We start from the raw sequence: 16,667 nt of genomic DNA on the forward strand, positions 1-16,667 counted from the left end.
ATTGACGCTGAATTTTAAACTACCATCTGTTGCATTCATATATTTGTTTCCCTCCTCCTCCTCCTTCCTCTCCTCTCCCCCTCCCTCTCTGCATCCATCTATTCGTCCATCACGTTCGTCTATCATGCCGTCCCAGGGAAGTTCACGACAGTTGATTCCGGGATGTTTTTTCGTGCATCCAGTGTCCAGATTAAGGCGATTTCCTCCGCTTGACTTCTTTGAAACCCGGATTAAAAACTCGGTGGCGTTAAAGTAGCTGCCGCCAGGTTGATTATGCAGCCTGGAAAAGTGTTTTTTTATAAGCAAGTGTGGTTGCTTGCATAATTATGCAAATAGGGTAACTGAGAATAGAATGCACCAAATTATATTGTGCCTCGTTGACAAAAGAGTGTGATCATACACTCCAACTACAAAACATATTTGGCAACGAAGGCACGGAAACGTTAAAGTCGATATTACATTTTAAAACAGTCTCCTTTCTAGAAACAAAATGCTGCCATTTCCTAATGAATCAAATTATGAGCATGTTGGCAACAATACCCATGCTTTACATGTGTACCTCCACACCCCTATAATCTGCACTTATTTGGTATATTTTTAACGATGTAACCAAGCAACAAACGTAATTGTCCCTTTCGAAAGCTTTTGTTAGACCATCGAACACAGCCCAAATATACATAATTAGGCATAATGTGTGCGGCTCATTATTGGACACATGTGGGTTGTTAAATGGACAACAAAATAGCTCAATAAATTGAACACCATCATTGGAAATGGAATTTATTTGTTTCTCTGATTTCATATTATCCACAATAATCATAACCTTTTTCCCCCACCCTCCTCCTCCTTCGAATTTATAGTATTATTTTCTGAAGTTGCAGTAGGAAAATCTCATTTGTCATATTTCCCTGCTGTCTTGCAACATGTTTGCTTTGCGTTTTGCCAAAGTGCACTACTGAAGAAGTGCTGGTGGAAAAGAAAAAAAATTAGAAGACATAATGCGCGGGGTGTGACTGGGAGTGGATGTCGACTGGGACCGTAGCGAAATTAATGGATCTGTAGGGGGACGAGAGGGATATGTGAATTTCATGAGAAAAAAGGGAAAAGGAAAGGCAGGGGAGAAATTAAAGGGGTGTAAGGCTTCCATTTGGTGTTGTTATGTGTGTGTGTGTGTGTGTGTGTGTGTGTGTGTGTGTGTGTGTGTGTGTGTGTGTGTGTGTGTGTGTGTGACTCCAGCCAAGCTTCTGGTCTCCATACACACAATGGTAATGGTTATTCTGGAGTATAAACCATTCACCTGTTCCAAAACACAAACCACTCTCTGCATCCAAGCATTTTTCGCCCTTGTTCGCTCCAGTCTTTTTTTTTCGCACTGTTCTGTTTTTTTTTTTTTTTTTTTTTTGGTCAGGGCTGTATCTCCATCTGGATGGCAGAGAACTCCTAATCATCTGCTCTGTTAATTGTGTCTTAGCATAACTGGCGAACTTTTCATCTGCGCTGGACCGCTTTGGGTTTTCACACCTCAAACTGCTGATAAAAGCGACAAAATCAGGAAAATCGGACGCTTTTAAGTGCATTCGCTGTGGAATCCATTTGCTTTAGGCTCCAGATGCTTTGTTTTCCTGCTTGATTCTTGAGATCAGAAATTAAAAATATTAAACTTTAAAGTTAAATCTGCTCAGTATGTTCATGTTTTGGTGCCACCTCTCATTTCTTCTAAATTTTTACAAAAAAAGAAATTATAATAAAAATTTCCTTCCCTATCGCTCTGTTTAGGTCAATACCGTCAGATACAAACAAAATAAGTACTGTCATTTTGGATATTTATAATAAATGGAGCATTTAACTATGATTAAAAGCATATTGAGACTACAGGATAGTTTCAAACTGATTTTCAGCTCCGTCTTTTGAAATGTCAGCGGCATCTCATGGAAAATCTGATGGTGTTGCCAAAATATTCACATTTAGTCAGATGTTTTGTAGCTATTTTGTTTTTCTGGAGTTGCTAAAATAGCATGTGGAAAAATAAAACATTCAGGATGAAGACTAGCCTGATTTTATTCATATTTTCATAAACAATTTGAAAGCTGTGTGGTCAATAAGGTGTATAAAATATAAAAATCTTGCGTAATATTTTTGCCTTGTTTTCCAGTACAAATATCTAAAAATACTTAAATAAAGATAAATTGACTTGAGAAGGAAAATCACTTAAGATATTAAGTCTTGTTTTCTGAAAAAATTATCAAGTTTATGCTTAAAAAAAAATCTATCAGTAGGGTAATAAAAAAATAAACGTAATTCAAAGGGAAACAAGATTATTTTCATTTATTTTTAGCAGATTTTTTTTATATTAAACATAAACTCACTTAATTTTGGTACATTTTTCAGAAAACAATACTGAATATATTAAGTAATTTTGCTTCAGAGTAAATGGATCTTTATTTAAGAATGTTGAAAAATTACAAAAAAATTTTTTTACAGTGTATGTGTATTTTTGAATAAATATACATTTTGTAAATATATTTACATGTTGGTTATATATTTTTTAATTTATATGATAAGTACTGAGTGGTTTGGTGACATTTTTATATAACTAAGATGAAATGGATCATTTACTTTTTTACAACACTTTTTGAACACTGATTAACATCAATCTTGACTTAAAAGTGTGGGACACGTTTCATCTCTCAAGAATCAGCGCCGTAACATTCGCAATTCCAAAAATAAAAACGGACGAGATTAACCACCCTTTCCTCAAGCAGCGTGCATAAAAACTATAATTATCTGCACAAAACAGAATCAAAATTTAGGTTGTGTGCTAGCGTTATGCCTTCGCATTCTTACAGCGCCAAAGTAGACCTCTGCGACATTATGCCGGAGTTTGGCATGTTATGAACGCATCGGCAAGCACATTCTAACCCCTCAAAGCCTGGTTTCCATTTTTGGCAAGAGACGGGTGAGATTGTAAATGCCACTGAGCTCTCTATCCCCCATTTAGGGATGTTTTTGGGGGGGATTAAAAGCAGGACTACTTTATATGCTCTTTAAGACTAGCAACTGTTTGTTAAGGCAGTATGATCCCATTAGAAGCCCCTGAAACCACATGTGACGGCAGCCAAAATGCTCTAATATCTAATCAACTCAGTGATTGCATATGGTTTGGAGGGTGGCATAAGGCTGTCTAAGAGGATAGATGTATCTCGTGCTTATGCTGTATTTTGAACTTTAAACCCTATAGTGCCCAAAGAGCTTTAACCTCGGCGGGTAAGTTTCAGAGAGATCAGTAGTGGATTGTAAATCAATCCAGCTAATAGTTTCTTTTGTTAAACATTGACTCGATTACTTAATATAATCGGGTCTGTTGCGATTCCAGTGAGTCCTTTAAAGGTGATTTTAAGGGATAAAAGGACTGTGATTTGTCAAAAAAGGAATTATTCACCCTATAAACCCTAGTCAAATAAGCTTTATGGATTTATCAGAAGTGGTACAGTAGTATAGCAAATCATGCTTCTTTCTGATTAGCGTTTACAGCTTTATATCATGTAGTCTTATCCATTGTGGATGTGGGAAAAATAAAATATTTTCAGTACATGTATCATTTTTAGCAAGTTGCATTTAAAAAAATACAGTTACATAAATCGAACAGATGGAAGATTAAATTAGAAGGGGAAATGTTTATTTATTTATAACTATGTATACATTTTATGTTATTTATTTTTAAGGTCAAGTTATGTATATATTTCAGTTAATATTCTGAAGTTTGGATGGAGACTAGATGGCGTTTTAAACTAAAATATTGTTATGCACTTGGGATACATGTAAAACTCTTAACAAAATGCAAAATGTTCTACTTTTTTATTTTCCCATTTGTATCATTTTTAAATATCTTTCTCTTATTTATTAAGGTTTGTCATATTTTGTGCTTCCCTTTACATTTTTTAAGTCATGTTTTATTCACAATATTTTTCATTTAGAATTTTCCAATTTATATAATTTTTTCAGTTAATTTAATAATTTTATTCAACTCTATTCAACCTTCATGTTTTTCTTAAGTTGTCATGTTTGTCAAAACTTGGCTCTGAAAACCATCTTGTTAGTGTTTTCCCTCCTAACACAATCATGTAATGAGCTCTCGCTGATGATCTATCAAATAAAAACCCAGTCCGTTCTTCTGTGTCTCAGATGAGGACCTCAGCGGTGGTGATGTTTTGGAAGACACTATCTATCACAACGCAAAGTCTCACCACTTGTTGTCATGGTCAGAACGAATGAGTGAAGGTTCGCCAGACCTTGCGGCTCGGATATCTGAACACCAGAATGAGCAAGAGGAGGAGGAGGAACACAACCAGGACTTTGAAGACAAAAACCAGGAGGAGATCAGAGCCAGTTATCACCTGTCTCCAGACACAGAGGGAGATGAAGAAGAATGGAGCGCTCCTCCGTCCCTAACAAAGGTCAATGGGATCCATCACAGCCCCAGTCCACCTGCAGATGATACTCTTATGAAGAGACTCCGAATTGGACAGCAGCTGCACAAAGATGCCCTCTCTGCTTACATGAACAGAAACAGTGCAGGAATCTTGATGGAGGAGTATGGCTCTGCAAGAGAGTTCAGCGACAGTGAGGAGGAGCTCCAGACGCCCAGGATGGAGGAGCGAGGAGGTGTTTGGGGCCCAGGTCTGTTGGCCAGACGTCTGGAGCTGGATAGGGCCCGACTAAACCTCAGTCTTCTGGAGCAGGCCATGGTGCTGCAGTCTGAACATAGACAGGTCCTCCACAGTGCCTACAAAGACATGGACCGCTTCCTCCTGGAGCAGATGAACCAGGAACGGAGGCAGCAGAGGATGCTGGAGATAGACGCTCGGACCATGTACCACAGCAGCAAAGGTGAGATTCACGACAGATTCACCAGAGCTTCGTCACATCTTCTGTGATTTTTAATAGTTTGAATTCTGAAAAAAATTCTGGTTCCTCAATGGTTTCATTTACAATTCTTTCAGTATTAAGGGAAATTAATATTTAGAATAAAGAAATGCAATTCCATTGCCAAATGAAGAGATGATTTCAATAATAAAAACTTTTAAAACAAAGAATTAGACTTTAGAGGCATAAATAACCAAGAAAATTTAGTAATGTATTTTGTTAATTAACTAAATTTAATTATCTTTAAATACATGTTGTCATATGAACAACCAATCAGTAACTCCATGTGTTTGATTCACTAAAAGAACTAACTTTTAAGAGTCATTTGTTTGCAAATCGGACTACAGTGTTTGCACTGTTTGCTTTTGATTCACTAAAATGACTCATAAGAGTCATTCAAACAGGATTCGCACTATGCTGAGCTTGATGAATGTGTTTGACTCACTAAAAAGAACCGGCTCATTAGAGTCATTCATTCTGGAATTGGACTACACTGGTCGCGCTGTATGTTTCAGATTCACTAAAAAGAACCGACTCAGAGTAATTCAGCTGAGCTGTAGGGCTACATGTTTCTGATTCGCTGATTCACTCCAAATGAAAGTAGCCTATAATGTCATTAAAACCCCTTTGATTCTTTGGGAACACTTTACAATACGGTTCCACTTGTTTATAAATGTTAACTAATGGGATCTTATTGTAAAGTGTCACCATTTATTTTCTTGTAGCCTATTTGGTCTGTAAAAAACCTCTTTAGATCCAGGGTGCGAGTAGCCTATGCATAATTAAAGCATTAAATTTTAAGATGCATTTCTGTAGCTCTGACTAATTTTAAATTAAACTGTAATTTTGGCAGCCCCTGAAATGGTTTATACTGACATTACCTGAGCGGTTGAAGAATAGGAATGAACCCACGTTTTTGAATGAATTGAATGAGCCAATGATTCAGTGAGCCATTCATAAAGACAGTCACTTGCTTCTTTTCTGAATCAATCAGCCGTTTGAACGAATCAGTTGAATGAATGACTGAATGACTCACTCACAGCATTTGCCATCACCTACTGGCGCTTTTATGTTCATATTTAGAGTATAGTTTCTTTCTTCCTTAAAATAATTTCGTATTTCAATATTTAATTTTTTTAAACTTTGAATGTCTATTCAGTGCTTTTGTAATTTAGCCTAACACAATAATGACTTAATTATCTTTAATGAATCAGCAAATGATGTGCCGATTAATTAATCTTATTAATGAGATTAATTCAGTTAATTAATCAGGACATTATGTAATTAATTCGATAAAAACCACACCTCATGTGCTCTGACCCCCCCTAAGGTCACTGTAATTGGCACACTGTTTAGATCTATATGCGTTTTTGCAATAATTTTGCAGTATCAACACATAAAAAGAAAGATGCATAGAGAGATTCTAGCCCAGAGGGATAGATAAATTAAATCCTCTTAAGTGCTTAAACATTTTGCCAACAAAATATTTAATAGTAAACAACCAACATGTTTTATAGAAAAAAAAAATACAAGTAGGCCTACAAAAAGAAAAAAAATTCTGATGACATCTCTGTAACATGAGACTCTGGATTTTTATCAGTATCAGCCAGATATTTTACCATGAGCATAAATTAAGTCATAAATCCTAGTAAAGTATCTCTGATGTGAGCTTTAAGCACTTTGATTCTTGCGTTGACTGCTGTTTAATGGGTAATCTCTGAAAATAATCTCTCTGTGGATCAGCGCTAAGAAACCGCAGCCTTAACTAATGTCACGGATGAATACATACATACCCAGCATGCTGTTAGAGGACACGCTTCAGCTTACAGGGAGAGGAACGTGACAAGATGGAATCAACTATAACTATACGTTCTTGAAGAGCACTGTTTTTACTGTTTGTTTGTGTGTGTGTGTTACAGATTCCCCTCGGACAGAAAAGAAAGACATCAAATGTCCGACCCCGGGCTGTGATGGGACGGGTCATGTGACAGGCCTCTACCCTCATCACCGGAGTCTATCAGGATGTCCCCACAAAGTCAGAGTGCCCCCAGAGAGTGAGTCTGTTCTCATGTTACGCATCACTTCCTGAAGACATTAGACACATTTCCCCCCTTCACAGCAGTACAATACAAACAGAACAAATACAATTAGTGATCATTTTCAGCCCATAAATATTCATGCCATATTAATAATCGAGGTTTAGTTGTACAGATACTGAGGGACAAAAGATAACATGGTGATTGCTTAACTAACCAGCCTCTATTATATTCAGTGCATTTCTGCATAGAGACATTACATCACGTGTATTCAATTGAAATGCATGCTACAAAAATATCGAACAGTTATTTCGGTTGATAGAAAATGCAAGATTTGTACATTTTTAAGAACATTTTTAAATGTTATATTTAAATATTTTAGCTTGAACTTTTTGTAATTTTAATTTACATTTTTATTTTAGCCCCTTAATTGTAGAGGTTCTGAAGTGTTACATTTGCCAGAATTTCAATAATTTGGACTGGCCAGACTTCATATTTTAATGAAGATAGATAGATAGATAGATAGATAGATAGATAGATAGATAGATAGATAGATAGATAGATAGATAGATAGATAGATAGATAGATAGATAGATAGATAGATAGATAGATAGATAGATAGATAGATACCACTGTTTATAACAGCAGATGTGATAAAATGATGAAAAGACTGATTACATAAATCATTAAATTAATCATTAAATCAATTAAATACGATAAACAGTTTAAACAATCTGAGGTGTCATTTTTTAAGATTTCAATTAGTCAAAAATAATTCTAATTAAAAAAAGAAAATCACAGATGTGAAGCATGTAATATGTAATTTACATGGATGCATTTCATGTATTTATTCCTTATCTTGAGCTTTCCAGTAGAAACCATGTGATGTTGCACCAAGCTGAAAGTTAAAAAAAAAAAAAAAATCTTTTTTTTTTTTTTTAAAGAAATATTTTTTAGTCATCAAAACAAGCGAGGTTTGATTTCCTGTGGTAGGCAAATTAAAAATGCATTCTGGAAACAACTTTTCACTTGCTGTTTTCTCCATTTGAGAGTAGCACAACAAACATTCGCCATTAAACAGTGATGTGACAAAAGGAACAGAAAATGTAATTAAGTTTTTTTTCCCTTTTTTTCCCTCCAATATGAAAGCATGTACTCATAAACCAGAAGCAGCATTTTGCAAATCAAAGGACCCGCGCATACAGCCTAAATAGATGAGCACATCCTCCAAACTAATTATGAACAGACTGAAAAGTTACTAAGGATAGTACTTCAACAATATATGTGTGTGTGTAATCAAAATGCTTTTGTAGTCATGATGTTTTTGCATGTTCATATTTGAAGGGAGAGAACATTTTACGTTGCAAAGAATGGCATGGGAAACTTTATTTAGCATTAAAAGTTGAAAGAGCTGCAATAGAAGTGAATACCACAAAATGCTGAATTACTGTTTATTTAATGAAAAGTCCTTTCTTATTGTACAGCTGTTCTTTTGTTAAACATTATTCTGTTGTTTCTTACAGTCCTCGCCATGCATGAAAACGTCCTCAAGTGTCCGACACCTGGCTGTACAGGAAGAGGTCATGTCAACAGTAACCGTAGCACGCATAGAAGGTCAATGAAAACAGCTGGTTATTTATATTATCAGAGTGTTTATTAATATTGTGAATTCGTTTTTATTTTTATGTTTACTGTTTTAATTTTTATTTAAAGTTTTAGTAATTTTGCTATGCATATTTGTCTTTTTTTTATTATTTATTTAATTTTAATTTTGTAAATTTTTTTGTACTTTTTTTTTTTTTTTTTTTTTTATATGATCATATAGTTCTTTATGGAAGCCGGTTTTTGCCATGGAATAAAAGAAAAAATTTAATTGTGACTTTTTACCTCACAATTCAGAATTTGTTTCTTGCCATTCTGAGAAGAAAAAAATATATATAAACTTTGGGTTTGTAACTCAGAATTCTGTGTTTATATCTCACAATTCTGACATTTTTTTCCTCAGAATTGCAAGAAGCAAAGTCTGTATTGTGAGATAAAAAGTTGTATTACCTTTTTTTTTTTTTTTTTTTTTTAATTTTAATTCCATGGCAGAAATGAGTTTCCATAGTTTTTTTTTACATTTTTATTATTATTATTATTTTCGGTTTTAGTTATTTTAGTAGATCAAGTTACACTAAATGAAAATGAGTTATGTCACCTTGGCTGACCTAGCTGATTTATATATATAATATAAAGTGTATGTATGTATATATATAAAGTATATATTTTTTATATTTATTTCAGTTAAAGTTCAAGTAACAAAAGCTTTTTTATGGATTTACTCAACAATAAATTAAATTACACTATTAATTTCTTTACAATCCTCCTTGCTCATTGTAAGCAGATTTGCATAGATAGTTCACAGCGGGGAGGTGAAATTGGGGAAATTGAAATGATGAGTGGTTTAAAATAACTATTGCAGTTGACAACATCTGCAGTTTGACCCAAAACTTGCAGTTATATTTGCTTAAAAAGAATCATGAAGTTTCACTTTATCAGGAAAAATCCAATGACACTTAACTAGTCTATAAAACACTGTGATGTTTGTTGCATAGGAGCTATTGGATTCTTTTTAATTGTACAATTACTTCAGTGCACCCAAATTCAATTAAAATCAAGGAGGAGACTAACTTCTGATGGTCTTTTTTTTTAAAGTATTTTATGATGCTGGATGGTTGCTGCAGAAAAGATCTCCAAACCGCAGGAGGATCCTGCAAAGTGCAGACAGATGGCAGAGAGGATCACGAGGTAAGGAACACTCATCTAGAAGCAGCAGTGTCTTATGCAGCTTTGATTCCTTTACAATCAAGCAGGTTGAAAATAAGTTAATAAGTATTCTTTCTGAAAGATAATAATAGGCATCTGACCTGTTCATTCTTTTGGAGCTTTACATTAAATAGATAAATAAATTAATTTGGTTGGGACTGGTTTATTAAAGATGTAGTGTTTAGTCTTTTCTTATGCTAAAGAATAAGAAGCAATAGAAACATGTTTTAATGTTTTAAAAAACATTAATGCAATTCTGAAGTCTTGATGTTTTTCTTCTCTTCTATTCAGACCTTTAGGAAACATGAAGAAGTTTGACTTCACGTACAGATTTGCACATCCTATGGCAGCGTTGCCGCATGGCATGGCGACATAGACAAAGTACACTAAAGGCCACTTTGCGTACGCCAGTTTTGACGCTCAGGTCTTTGGCAAGCAGGCTCAGATGGCATCCGACCAGTGTCACGAATCTTCTCACTTTCCTGATGGTGAGTGTCTGTTTTGTCTCAAATCAAAGGTTACCCAGCATGCACGCCAGTTGTTTTCAGTGCTCAGTGTGACTTTAGGCAAGCAACTGTTTGCGCATCAGATTTAGGCTCATAATCCCCTAGAATGCCCTACCAGAGTTTGTGTTGTTTGGTTTATTTAATTTAAATTGTTTTGTTTGTGCAATAAAAGTGATTTGGTTTAGTATTATAATAAATAGAATGGAATAGCATAGAAATAGCATAGACTGAAATGAATAAGATTTGTTATGTATATATCATTAAAAAAAAAAAAAAGACATACTCAATCAAACCAGTATTCACAAAAAAGCCTGCCTAAACAGATATGTTTTAAGACGAGTGAGAGACTAGAACTGTTTGCGCAATTCTACAGGAAGAGAGTGACTCGTGACCCCAGTAGTTGTCCGAGCTTGCGTGGCTGAACACAAGTGTAAGTGCAGAAGCAGATCTTATGAAGTGCGGGAAGGAGTGTGTATATGAACGAAATCATGGAGATATGAAGGAGCCAAATTGTGTAAGTTGCTTTGTAAGTTAAAAGTAAAATTTTAACCCACACGGAATTTTAAACCGGGAGGCCAATGCAGCGTTCTGTAAAACAGGAGAAATGTGTTCAAAAGTGGAAGTTTTGGTAATGGACTCGAGCTGCAGCATTCTGTTACTATAACTGTAATTATAGAGATTTGGAAGGAAGCCCATAAAAACTAGCAGCATTACAATAGTCGATTCTTGATGTTACAGAGAATGCACAAGCGTAGCAGTACTCCTGAGTGACAAGGACAGGGCGCAGAGGGACGACTTATATTGCGAATATGGAAAAATGCAGCGAACTGGGTAACACTATTTATGTGAATTCAAAAGACAAGTTGTGTCAAACAAAATGACACCTAAAGCTTTTTGACTGATGTCGATAGAGGAACAGAACAATTATTTTTATTTCCAGAGAAGAAATATTCGACTTACTTATTGTATTTTTTTGAACCAACAAGAAGAATTTCTGTTTTGCTGGCTGTTCAATTGTAAAAATATATATTTAATTCACTTAGGCACTCAACCAAGAGCAGAAGAGGGAAACTTGAGAAAGGTTTAGAAGACAGGTAACCGTTGGGTGTCGTCAGCATTATGAAAGGGATATATATTTCCTAAAAATGCTGTATAGGTAGAGATAAATATAGGTCCTATACAGAGCCCTGGGGAACCACCAGTGACAACATAATGGGTTTTGATTAAACTGTTTAAGTTGTACAAATTGAATGCATCTGTAAGATAAGAACCATGTTTAAAAAGCCATACCAGTAATCCAATAGATGCCAGCCCTGCTCAAAAGTATTATGTGAAATGGTGTCAAAAATGCTGCACTAAGGTGAACAAAGTATAAGTATTGATAGAAGACCCAACCAGCCGCTAGTAATAATCAGTAGATAGAAATCTTTACAAGTGCAGTTCAACAACACTGTGAAAAGCACGAAAAATGATTGTAAAACTGCTCATATAAACCTATTGCAAAGAGAGATGTTCGCGGGGCTGATGATGGCAAACAATTTTTTCCAGGATCAACGGTCTTGAAATAGGTCGAAAAATTAGCTCAAAATTTTTGTGTTCCCAGGTTTCTTAAGAATAGCTATTAAAAACAAGCAGTTTTAATGTTAGTAGGGGGACAGTGCCAGTAGAGAAGTGATGCATGCATAATATCAGTGATTAAAGAGGAAATTAAACCAGCTTTAAAACCAATAGTCGGTAAATGGATCCAATTGACAGGTGAAGATTTAGATTTTTGTAAAATGGAACAAATGTCCTCATGGAATTTTAAAAACAGAAAATTAAGGGAGATGGCGCAAAGCTAGAATGGGTTTTGTTCCGATCAGGGTTTGGTAAACCAATTGCTGATGGATGTATTCAATTTTTTATTAAAACAAGAGCAATATATATAGTATAATTACAAATTAGTGTTTATATTTATAGTTTATAATAATTTTTTATTTTTATTTTTTTTTATATTTAATGATTTTTTTTATTTATTTATAGTATTTTTTATATTTATAATTTGTTTTTATTTTAATGAATAAATATATAATTTTTATTATAGTTTAAAAAAATTATGATGTATGTATATTTATAAAATATATAATTGATACATATAAATATAAATACATAACTAATTAAACCTAATATATAATATTATATATATTTAGATATATATATATATATATTAATTGTAAATTTTTCGGTTTAGGATTAAAAACAATATAATAGTTACTAAATAATATTGTAGAAAGCCATTTGCTTATTAATACAATAAAATATTATAATAATCTATAAAACTAACCCTATAATAAAAAAATTTATTTTTTAATAATGATTCTGCCTAGATAGAAGGTGACAAGAGGGGATTTATCTAGTATTTTTTGCTTATTTGCCATTTGCTATAGTAATAAGTCACAATATGTATCACGTTTTTTTTTTTTTTAATCTCCTCATCGATTCCTCTGTTTTCACTTCCCTCGATTAACCTTTTTCTGAGTACTACCTGTACCTACCATTTCCAGCCGCTCAGTTCCCCTGTTTTCTGGGTCATATGATCATGGCCGGAGACAACAGCCCCAGTCGCCATAAAGCCCATAGCAACGCCCTCCAGTCCAACATCGCATCCGCAGCCATCCTCAACCTCTCCACCCGTTGCCGAGACAACGGCGAGGCCCTGCCCCCCAGCCGGCCCCTGGCATCATCCACAAAGGTAATCAAATTAGACCACTCAGAAAAAGGTATTTAATGTGGTCATTCTGAAACAACTGTGATTTGTGTATGAAAAAGAGGAGTAACATCAAAAGACACTTTTTGGCACAGAGAACTGTGTTGCCTCTGGTGGCACAAACAACAAGAGAGTAGGAGCTTTTTTTTTTTCATTTACCCACACTGCCCCCTAAAGCTTTAATGTACACAAAGGAGAATTTGTGTAATCACATCAAAAAGAGTTGGGAGGAATACAATCACAGCTTCCTTCTCTATGACAATTATAAGGCTTTTTGTAAAACATGTGGCTGTGCATTTGATTTCTGCTTGTGCTAATGGTAATGCTGGGTCTTTCTCTTGTTTGCAGGAGAGAGGTTTTTTTTTTTTTTTCAGTGCAGATGGTCGAAGACATTTTGCTAAGTAATATATTATCCTAGATAAGCTTGCACAGATCCTTTGGCGTTGATCTCTAACAGACGATCTATGAGAAGTTGGATTATATCACTTGGTTGTGGATTAATAGACATCACTCTTTTATTTCAATTAAATAAGGAAAGTCTAGATTATGTATGTTGCAGTGTGAAAATGGATATGTTGTTATGATACAGTTATGCTCTTTTATTAAGCCTTGTTTTTAATAGAAAAACAACCTACTGATATGCATATATAAATTAAAAAAATTGAAAACATAAAAATAGTGCATATAGGCAAAGCATGTTTGAGTCCAGCTTACGACATTTCCTGTATTCTTATTTTCTAGCAGACAAAAGTGGAATAATGGCAAAAAAGTGAGCTATTATAATCATAAATATACATTCCTGAAACTATACAAGCTTCTTATTAAATATAAGCACTCGTAATTTCATCAAAATGCATTTTATAAGAAGAACAAAACAGGATCCTAATGCTGTGTATTTTAGTAATAATTAGAAACATAATGTATTGTTTGATCAGTCTAGTTTGATACATTTGATGTACAGTATATTATATATTTTTGAATATTCAGCCCCCCTTTAATAGAAAAACAAACTGCTGATACACATATATTAATAAAAATGGGAAAAAAGGTCAAAAATTTATTTAAAAAGCATGCTGGAGTCATAGCCTAGTGGTTATGGGCAAAGCAAGTTCGAATCTGGCCTGCAACATTTCCTGTATTATTTCTTATTTTCTCTCAGAAAAAAAGGGTAAAGGGGGATAAAAATGAGGTATTAAATATTAAATATAAAAATTAAAAGTCTTCTGGCTTTTTTTTTTTTTTTAATTTTAAAATATAAAATAATTTTTATTTATTTTAATATTTTTTTAATATATAAATGATTATTTAAATTAAATTATATACATAAATATTATTTATTAATAATACTTGCATATAAAAATTCTTATAAAAGCTCTTATAAAAAATAATGTAATTAATGTGAATAATGTAAACTCTTCTTATATGTTAACATAATAAAAAAACTATAGTTTAATAATAATTTGGTACATATCACACAGTTTGTTAACTTCAATCAAAGCAGGTCTTGTTCTTAGGCACAGAGAGATAAAACTGAGAGAAACTCGCAGAAGTATGGCATGAAACGCTTCACACACCTACACACCACACAGGCCGCTCGTAGTCCCAGCACTCAGTGGGCAGAGAGCAGGTATACTGTACAAACTGAGCGAATGAATAAAACAGTGTTAGTCGATCTGTCATCTGCGTCGAAATGTCTTTATGCATGTTAAGTATCTCGATTTCCCTGTTTGTGCCAAGTCGCTTGTTTTTTTTCCCTAAGAATACGGCTTATCGTCTTGCAGTGTTTCATAGAAGTGTGGGAGAAAGATGTCACCTCACTGGTTTCTGAGGCTGGAGAGAATGTCATCAGATGAGAAAAACTCACATCGTGCGCAGGGATGAACTGGATAGGTGCGCTGTTGGTCGGTTCTAGCTGGTTCGAGAAAGAGCCTTATTTGGTTTGTAATCTGAATTATCGTGATTAGAGCTCTCCTTTGTTTGCTGCTGTGCAAAATGTGTGTGGAATAATTGGTGTGTCACGTTTTTAAGCAGTTAACGAGTTCTATAAAACTCATCGCTGTAACAGAAATTCATACATCAGCACATCTGTTGGTGATAAAAGTTATGATATTAACTCACCATTAATGATTGTGTCCTAAAACCATTTTGGCTGACAGCTAGAAAACCACCTGGCACTGGGGAAAAAAAATGGAAGAAAAATGAATAAATAAAAAAACCATGTCTATGTCTGTCAACTAGAAAACCTACATATATTTAATAGAAATTGACATTATTAATCATCTGAAAATAATATATGATGTAATATTCAAATACTTAATTTAATCATTCACAGTAAAAAAGAAAAACATGCTTGGGAAGATTTTTTAATGTTTTTAACATTTGTCTCTTATGCTCCGTATTATGAAATAATATTACAAATTGAAATAACTTTTTTCTATTTGAATACATTTAATTTTTAAATTTATTTCTGTGATGCAAAGCTAAATTTTCAGCATCATTACTCCAGTCTTCAGTGTCACATGATCCTTCAGAAATCATTTGAATATGCTGATTTGCTGCTTAAGATATATTTCTTATTAATATCAGTGTTGAAAACAGTTGTGCTTTTGTAGAAACCATGATTCTTTTTTTCAGGATTCTTTGATGAATAAAATGTTCAAAAGAACGACATTTATTTGAAAATAGTAATCTTTTTTCATCAATTTAATACCCTTGCTGAATAATAGTATTAATTTCTTGAAAAAAAAAATTATAAATAAAAACTCCATCCAAGTCCCTTTGATATTTTCTTCTATTTGAGAATGTTTTTTTTTTTTTTTTTTTTTTTTTACCATTTTATTGTCTGCAACACAAAAATTGAAAAGTAAAAACTCGCCACACTATCAATCCACACATTTTGAGGTATCGTTGTGTCAGTAACACATCAGGTTGGACAAGTTATGCACATAATTGTAACATTCACAGTTAGGGATTCATTCAAGTGTCTAACCCTAATTATGATAGAAGTGTAGATTTTCTAGGTTTTGGTTCAGAAAACAAGTTCAAAACACTGTTTTCCATTTGAAAAGTGCTCTGGTTATCAAAGGTTGGTTATCAACATGGCTTTTATGTTCCTTTTTTATTCAGGATTCGCTGATAGAAGTAGACGAGAATGGAACGCTGGATTTAAGTATGAAGAAAAGGAGAGAAAAGGCGAGGGACTCTCCTGTGACGCCGGCATTAGGAGATGCCCTTTTCACCCCACCTGAACCTTCTCTAGCCAAAGCAGTGGGTCTCCAGATCTCCCCAGCCATCTACCGCGTCCTCTACGAACAGGACGCCTGGGACACGCCGCTGAACTACAGCAAAACACCTGTGCAACAAGACAAAGAGGTGAGATAGAAGCACTTAGAAGCACTAATTAGTTTTTTCTTAATGTATCATTGTCTGGGTCAATGACATTTTTTTATGTTTTTGAAAGACGTCTTTAATGTTCACCAATGCTACATTTATTTGATTATATTTGATATATTAATGGTAATATTGTAAAATATTATTACAATTTAAAATAACTGTTTTCTATTTGAATACATTTTAAAATTTTATTTATTTCTGTGATGAAATACAAAATTTTCAGCATCATTACTCCAGTCTTCAGTGTCACATGAT

The 16,667-nt window shown here is 34.0% G+C and overlaps 1 protein-coding gene across 1 annotated transcript in view; it reads left to right on the forward strand.

Moving 5' to 3' along the window:
- LOC109054079 (ST18 C2H2C-type zinc finger transcription factor) overlaps positions 1-16,667 on the forward strand; it is a 48,420-nt gene that overhangs the window by 22,404 nt on the left and 9,349 nt on the right. The window contains 7 exon segments of the mRNA XM_042714651.1: positions 4,183-4,887; positions 6,843-6,977; positions 8,483-8,573; positions 9,657-9,749; positions 10,059-10,261; positions 12,817-13,004; positions 16,146-16,391. Coding sequence (XP_042570585.1) covers positions 4,183-4,887; positions 6,843-6,977; positions 8,483-8,573; positions 9,657-9,749; positions 10,059-10,261; positions 12,817-13,004; positions 16,146-16,391 — 1,661 coding nt within the window.

The sequence above is a fragment of the Cyprinus carpio genome, chromosome A24, assembly GCF_018340385.1.
Source record: "Cyprinus carpio isolate SPL01 chromosome A24, ASM1834038v1, whole genome shotgun sequence".
Classification (NCBI taxonomy): Eukaryota; Metazoa; Chordata; class Actinopteri; order Cypriniformes; family Cyprinidae; genus Cyprinus; species Cyprinus carpio.